General features: G+C 39.8%; 2 protein-coding genes across 2 annotated transcripts in view; both read left to right on the top strand.

Annotated features, from left to right (window-relative positions):
- LOC132855968 (uncharacterized) overlaps window positions 1–1,407 on the top strand; it is a 2,939-nt gene extending 1,532 nt beyond the window's left edge. Inside the window, exons 3-6 of the mRNA XM_060885287.1 lie at window positions 1–4; window positions 77–205; window positions 300–349; window positions 597–1,407. The exon at window positions 1–4 is cut by the window's left edge and continues 71 nt beyond it. Coding sequence (XP_060741270.1) covers window positions 1–4; window positions 77–205; window positions 300–349; window positions 597–677 — 264 coding nt within the window. The 3' untranslated portion in view covers window positions 678–1,407. The remainder of the gene's footprint in view (window positions 5–76; window positions 206–299; window positions 350–596) is intronic.
- The window catches only part of LOC132856188 (uncharacterized), a 25,116-nt gene extending 17,918 nt beyond the window's left edge, over window positions 1–7,198 (top strand). Inside the window, exons 2-6 of the mRNA XM_060885661.1 lie at window positions 5,860–6,246; window positions 6,406–6,522; window positions 6,608–6,697; window positions 6,781–6,818; window positions 7,066–7,198. Of these exons, the coding sequence (XP_060741644.1) occupies window positions 5,860–6,246; window positions 6,406–6,522; window positions 6,608–6,697; window positions 6,781–6,818; window positions 7,066–7,188 (755 nt within the window). The 3' untranslated portion in view covers window positions 7,189–7,198. The remainder of the gene's footprint in view (window positions 1–5,859; window positions 6,247–6,405; window positions 6,523–6,607; window positions 6,698–6,780; window positions 6,819–7,065) is intronic.
- Window positions 7,199–7,886: the final 688 nt, after the last annotated feature.

The raw sequence follows: 7,886 nt of genomic DNA, 5'->3' as shown, positions 1-7,886 counted from the left end.
ACAGGTACTCTGGTTTATATATCGTTATTTATTCATGAATCGTTGTGTGTCCCTGAGTTTTATATCTTCTTAACAGATTCAGAAATGATCAGATCTCTACATCAGACAGCGATCGGTTTGGGATCGGCTTTGGGTTTGTGCTCCATTCTGATTTTCTGTCTCATTTATTTCATACTGAGGAGAAGAAAATGTGAAAACTGTAAATGTAAGTGCTTCATGTCCTTAATATACTCAACCCAGGTTTATTTAACTACAGTTAACTGTGAAAAAGATTAATAATTGTGTTTCTGTATTAATAGCGAAGATTTCTGTAGAAAACTCTAATAGAACGAGGCAGGTACGTGCGCAGGTGGGTCAATATTTTTATGCTTTAGCTTTGATTTAGTAACTAAACAATAGGTTTATACTCTATTAAAATTCCTTTTCCCCATTCATCTCTATAAGAATGTTCTAGAAATAATCTTTACTACACTTTAATAGGATTTTCACTGTTTTCCCTACTTTGCAGTTGTTGTATTTAGTGTTTAGTTTCCTATGCTGTAAGTTTATCACGTTGAGCTGAACGCTATTTAATAGTTGTTGTTTTTTTTCTCCAGAATTATGAAGAAGAAACACTGAATTACGCAGCTTTGAAATTCTCCGAGCCGAAACCCAAAGCTGGAAAAAGAAAAAGCTGATGACTTTGTGAACTATGATGTGAATTATCATTAGACAATTAGATTAAAATGAACGTTGTTGTTGTTGTTGTTGTTTTTTTATAATGTCTATAATTAAATCATCTTTGATTGGTTTACAAAATCGATTAATAAGAAATATTATTCGCAGTAGGATATTTTTTGCAGTGTAGATAAACTACCAAAGCCACAGGGTTTATTCTGTATCTAATGATTTTATTTCATTGATTTATAATTTGCCCTCTGTGGAGATTTTTAGTCTGTTTCTATAATTCTGTGAAGCTTCTCCGAGACAATGTCAATTGACAACTGAGCACTAATTCTGAGCTGTTTATATTTCACTGATGAATGATGGGGTCAGTTGTTAGCAGAGCCGATCCTGATCTCACTGTGTCCCTAAGCAAAATTCTGCTAAAGGGCCCTCCTACCTGACCCGTGAGCCATGTTAACCATTTGCTACACATTCACACCCCATTGCTCCCACTACAAACCTCCCTCCTTTTAAAAAAAGTTCGCTCCATCTCTCGATCAAAGAGTAAAACAATACAGAATTGAATGAGGTATAAACAAATCTTTATTGAATGAAATATTTTACATAGAATTTTGAGTTGAATATTAGCATTTAAATTTAAAGTGAGTATTAACATTATCTTAAATAAGCAGAAAATAATAAAATATAACAAAATATTATATATATATATATAATATTTTGTTATATTTTTTATATACATATATATAGGGGGCACGGTGGCTTAGTGGTTAGCACGTTCGCCTCACACCTCCAGGGTTGGGGGTTCGATTCCCGCTTCCGCCTTGTGTGTGTGGAGTTTGCATGTTCTCCCCGTGCCTCGGGGGTTTCCTCCGGGTACTCCGGTTTTCTCCCCCGGTCCAAAGACATGCATGGTAGGTTGATTGGCATCTCTGGAAAATTGTCCATAGTGTGTGATTGTGTGAGTGAATGTCATGATTCAGCTTGGACTTTTGGACATGTGCATTTGTTGTCGTTCCTCGTCACGTGTCTGCCCCGCCTTCGTCTGCTCCTCCCTGTCACCACACCTGCTCCTCATTGTGTCTTCATTGTCTTTTATATTTAAGTGAGCCATCGGTAACGCGGAATCATTAGTTACGTTTACCCCTTTGTCATGTCTAGTCAATGTTAATTGTCGTCAGTTGTATTGTTTTAGTTATCGTCATTTTGTCTTTGTCTTCCTCATGTATTAAACCCCCTTCATTTGAAGCTATCCTGCATACGGGTCTGTCTCCTTCCATCTTGGTTGTGACAGAATGATTCTGCCTAAAGAACTCAGACCCAGCAGGATAGCTTCCAGCTCGGACCGGCTTTTTTTCTTCTTCCCCTGGACTGTTCCGTCAGTCCTTCAGGCCCTTTTTTCTTTTCTCGGTGACATCGCTCCGCCCTTTTTCCGGTGAGGGACGCCACTCCACTTTCGGTTCCGTCCGAGGCGGTCGTCACCTCACTTCCTTCGCGGAGGATGTCACCAACCCGTTTTTGCCCCTTTTTTTATTTTTTGGTGCCCTGCGGCATCGCCCCGCCTTTTTTCCGGTGAAGGACGTCACTCCAGTTCCAGTTCTGTCTGAGGAGGGCATCGCTTCACTTCTTCCGCGGGGGGTGCTGCAGGCCCAGGGCGATGGAACTTCCCACCCTCCCACCCATGGTATTCTGGTCATCGGGACGTGAGTCTGGCTGCGGTGTGTCGGGGTTGTGTTCGGCCCTTCAGCTCGGCTGTGGATATCGCTCGGCCCTTCAGCTCGGCTGTGACGTCATTCAGCCCTTCAGCTAAGCTGAGGATATCGCTCGGCCCTTCAGCTCGGCCATGGAAGTCGCGTGGTCCTTCTGCTCGGCTGAGGACGTCGCTCGGCCCTTCTGCTCGGCTGTGGATGTCGTTCGGCCCCTCTGCTCGGCTGTGGACGTCGCTCGGCCCTCGCTGGCTGTGCCGCCGTGAGCCTTGCTCCCTCCACCTACCTCGCCGTGTGCCTTGCTCTCCCCACCGGCCTCGCCGTGTGCCTTGCTCCCCCCACCGGCCTCGCCGTGTGCCTTACTCCCTTCATCGGCCTTCGCCGTGTTCCTCGTTCCCCCATCTACCTTCGCCGTGTTCCTCATTCCCCCATTTGCCTTCGCTATGTGCCTCGCCCCCCCCTCCTGGACTCTGACAGGGTTTGGCGCTTCGGGAGCCGCGCCTTGGGGGGGGTTCTGTCATGATTCAGCTCGGACTTTTTGGCCATGTGCATTAGTTGTCGTTCCTCGTCACGTGTCTGCCCCGCCTTCGTCTGCTCCTCCCTGTCATCACACCTGTTCCTTATTGTGTCTTCATTGTCTTTTATATTTAAGTGCGCCGCGTTGCCGATGGCAGTGCGGAATCATTAGTTACGTTTACCCCTCGTCATGTCTAGTCCCTGTTAAATGTCGTCATTTGTATTGTTTCAGTTATCGTGATTTTGTCTATGTCTTCTTTATTTATTAAACCCCCTTCATTTGAAGCTATCCTGCGTACGGGTCTGTCTCCTTCCATTCCAGATTGTGAAAGTGAATGAGTGTGTGCGCCCTGCGATGGGTTGGCACTCTGTCCAGGGTGTATCCTGCCTTGATGGCTCCCTGTGACCCGAGGTAGTTCGGATAAGCGGTAGAAAATGAATGAATGAATATATATATATATATATATATATATATATATATATATATATATATATATATATATATAATATATATATATATATATATATATATAAGAAATATAACACAGCTTTGGATTTTGCATTAGGCCCCACTTAAACTGCCTCCCTCAGATTCCTCTTTATCCATTTTCAAATATAAAATACTATTTATAATATGACTTGGCTCTTGCAATATTCAACTAGTGAATATGCAATAGCAGATATCAGAAATGATGTTTTAAGTATTGAAAACTGAATTCCTGATATCAAAAATCCATATCATGTGAATGTATAAAAGTATAAATAGCTTGCCATACCGTATCACTGTGTTTTATAGTATGCATGAGAGCAATACTTGATCCCTGATGATTATTATTTACTGAGGGATGTGCATTCATAGTGACCTGCCATTATGCCCATTCCAATGTAAATCCACTGGTTTCCATATTGCATTAACGTTGTAACTTTGATTGAGAGACTATAAACATTGTCATTTAGGAGCGCTATCACGCTACTTTTTGTACTGATCCCAACACAGATGTTGCTGCTGGAAAGCGCGCGTGTCATTTCGTGCACGATTGCATGCGCATATGAACGCATGTTCACGTGTGGCGCGGTCATCGAGCTGCCGTTTATAAACACGGGCGTTTATTCACGCGAATGTTCACGCAATAAATCGTTGTGTGACGGACAGGCCAAGAGATGCACCGGCAGCACTGCACAGCTAATTTAGCTTGTCAGATAGAGACTAGAGACAGAATCACATCAACTTAACTTTACTGTTATTTGCTCTTGCTGACATCAAACTTAAAGAGAACACAAGTTTACCTGATTGCTGTTCTCGCATTTCACTCTCATTTAGTTTCTTTTTTCTCTTTTCGTGGCCAGATGGATAGCTCCACTTCATATTGTCATCTACACAGTGAAGATTAACATGCGATGTAAAATGAGGCAGGGGAGGCGGGGCCTTGCGTAATTTGCGGGGCCCTACGCAACTTGCATAGTGAGCGTATAGGGCCGATCGGCTCTGGTTGTTAGAATCTTCAACAGCTGCACTCAGACGGATGTAAACATCTTTAATAATAATGCAATAAACTCCTAAATGATGTAGCAATGCTGACAATGCAGTGGCAGGTATTCAGACTCTGTGACCTTGAATTTTGAGGGAAGTATCACAAGGTGGGGGGCACGGTGGCTTAGTGGTTAGCATGTTCGCCTCACACCTCCAGGGTTGGGGGTTCGATTCCCGCCTCCACCTTGTGTGTGTGGAGCTTGCATGTTCTCCCCGTGCCTCGGGGGTTTCCTCCGGTACTCCGGTTTCCTCCCCCGGTCCAAAGACATGCATGGTAGGTTGATTGGAAAATTATCCGTAGTGTGTGATTGCGTGAGTGAATGAGAGTGTGTGTGTGTGCCCTGCGATGGGTTGGGACTCCGTCCAGGGTGTATCCTGCCTTGATGCCCGATGAGGCCTGAGATAGGCACAGGCTCCCCGTGACCCGAGGTAGTTCGGATAAGCGGTAGAAAATGAGTGAGTGAGGTAGCAGTGGTATTTATGAACCAGCTGTTCTTTATGTTCATGTTTATATTATAAGAACACAGGTGGTGGTTCGGGCATCAACTGCATCAAATGCATGTTTGACCTTATCCACAAAAGCCCAGTTTTTATTCCAATCTATCAGAACCAAGTTCTGGCTCCACTTCAGTAGACTCTAAGGCTATCTGGTGGAATGTACAATAGTAGCCTAGTGGTGTTGGACTACTAATTGAAAGGCCATGAGTTTGAATCCCAGGTCCACCAAGCTGGCACTGCTGGGTCTCTGAGCAAGACCTGATCCGTTTCCATCGAGTACATCAAGGAAAGTTTTAGCTTGGGGTTAAATTGACAATCTGCATCTTCTAGGTTCTTCTTGTTAGTGGAGAAAAAGGACCGAAGAGCAATGCGGCAATCTCCTAATTACTGTACATCATTAAACCAGGTCACAAAGTTCACTTCCTGCCATTTGTTCTGGTCAGACTGTATCAGGTGGTAGAAATGTTCCACTTTAAACAGATCTGGAAGTGGGATAAGATTTTATACAAACAATTTGGTTAACTAGAGATCTTAGTGAAGGCACGAGCGAGAGTGTAAAAGCAAACAACATTTTCTATTCTGACATTTCACATCTTTCGTCGGTGTAGGTCGATCAGAATACCATGTGCTTGTTAACATATTCATTTCTGAACAACCAATCACAGTAATTTTCCTGGGCATGCTCAGAACAGGCTGCCTGTATTATAAATATTCAGATGCAAACGAGGCTTCAAGCAGACTCATATTTTTGTTGATGAATCAGGTACAAATGCTATTCTGAGAATTCTGAGAATATTTTTAAAAATGACTTGTTTCTGGAGTTTAGTTCTGATCCTCAGCATTATGTGTAAGTAATATATCAAATCATTAATTTTCATTACAGATTTTTTAATCTTTTTGATTTTTTTAAACACATTTATCACTTGATTATATTTGTTATTCTAGATACAGTCCATCCTGGTAGACACTGGGTTGCTGCACAATCTGTCACAAAGCCACCAGTTTATCAGCCTGATAAAGAGCTCAGTGTGAATATCGGAGACTCGGCGACTCTACGGTGCTGTATGTTAAACAATACATTCAATGAGGTGGCCTGGTTTAAGCAAGCAAACAGAAAAAAACCACAGATTATAGTTAGATCCTTAAAAACTTCTGAAGAAACTTTTCACTTTTTCACTGGATTCCAAAAGTCTCGGTTTTGCATAGAAAGATCGTCAAACTGCTTCAACATGACTATTTTAAACACCACTCAGTCAGATGAAGCCATGTACTACTGTGCAGTGACGAGACCCAAACGTGTGGTTGGAGATGGAACTTATTTAAGTATCAAAGGTAGGATTTCCACTAAATCTGACTGAGTAATGCTATTTATGATATTTTACATGAAATGCTATTTAAAATTTTATTTCTTTTAATGAATTTTGCTTTTATTTTTAAGAATGCTGAAACAGATTTTTACTAAGAAAATCCTCATCAATGTTTATACTGTAGGTGCTCATGTGACTATTGCATCAGAAACATCTAAAACAGCTCTGTGTGATAATTCAGTGGTGCGTGAACCAACACCGCATGGAAACAACACTAACACCAACACACAACACAACACAGGTGAGATGTCAGTGTTTTGTACTAATCCAAATATAATGTGGTGAAATAACAGAATCAGAAATGATCAGATCTCTACATCGGACAGTGATCGGTTTGGGATCGGCTTTGGGTTTGTGCGCACTTCTGATTTTCTGTCTCACTTATTTCATACTGAGGAGAAGAAAAGGTGATAAAAGTAAGTGTTTTTGTCATCAAATTATAAATACATTAATGAAGTTCTGTTAAAATGACTAAATAAGCATATTTCTATGTTAAAAGTGAAGACTTCTGTAGAAGATTCTTCAGGAACGAAGCAGGTAAAAAAAAAATATAGTATCTATTTTACACTATTGCACACTGTATGTCAATGTCTTCTTTAATTCAATCAAATAATTAAATAAACAATCAAATTAAATTTCTACAGTACTTTTAACATTGGACATTTTTGGAAAGAAGCTTTGCGTGAATAAAACAATTCATAATAAAAGTTATTTACTTTATTATTTGAAGTTAAGTCATAATAAAATAACATTTTGTTTGTTTGTTTTTTAAATTTCATTTCAGATTCAGGAATCTGAAGCAAAAACTGTGATTTATACAGATGTACAGTTCAACAAGATGAAAGCAAAAGCTGAAAAAAGAAAACCGGACTTAGCGGAGGATTGTGTTTACTCTAGTGTGAAATAAACTTTTTTTCTGTATTAATGATCACATGTTAAATCACTTGTCTGGTTAATTTCTGCTTAATTAAGCTTAATTATGTTTTTTTTTAATAATAATAATGAATATTATTATTTATTTATTTATTTATTTATTTATTTGTATAGTTTTTATTTTTTTATTAAAATCTTGGGTTGAGTCCAGTCGTCTATATTTATTACAATAATTAGGAGGTTTTCAGGATAGTAGGGATATAAAAACTAGGAATAAGTGAGATGTTTATTAAAGTTTACGTATAAGCACTTAAGTTTAGCAAAAATAAGCAAAAGATTAATAACAAGCAAAAATCAATAAGCAGGTTTTTTTATTTTATTTTGCATTTTTGTGTAAAACATGGTAATGAGACTCTAAAGTTGGTTAAAAGTGAGCACATGTCTGTAGTGATGCCTTTACTGTCAGACTTTAAGTGACAGTAAAAAAAAGTCACAAGAATTTTTCAGATCTTCTGATTTCAGAAGTTCATTGTTTTTAATATCTTGAATTTTGTTCATAGTTTACTCAAAAACTTTCTAAATATATCTACAATAATTGTGCACAAAGCTGTTAGAATAGTTAGATGGTTAACCTCAAGAACAGGAAATGAAACGTTTGTCCATACACCACATGTTCACTTTCATTATTCTCACTCATTATTATCAGATCATTTTTGCACATTTTCCATTTGT

This window comes from Tachysurus vachellii, chromosome 13 (assembly GCF_030014155.1).
Source record: "Tachysurus vachellii isolate PV-2020 chromosome 13, HZAU_Pvac_v1, whole genome shotgun sequence".
NCBI classification, from domain to species: Eukaryota; Metazoa; Chordata; class Actinopteri; order Siluriformes; family Bagridae; genus Tachysurus; species Tachysurus vachellii.
Note: the sequence above shows the minus strand (reverse complement) of the source record. Positions and strands in the feature narration are given on the sequence as shown.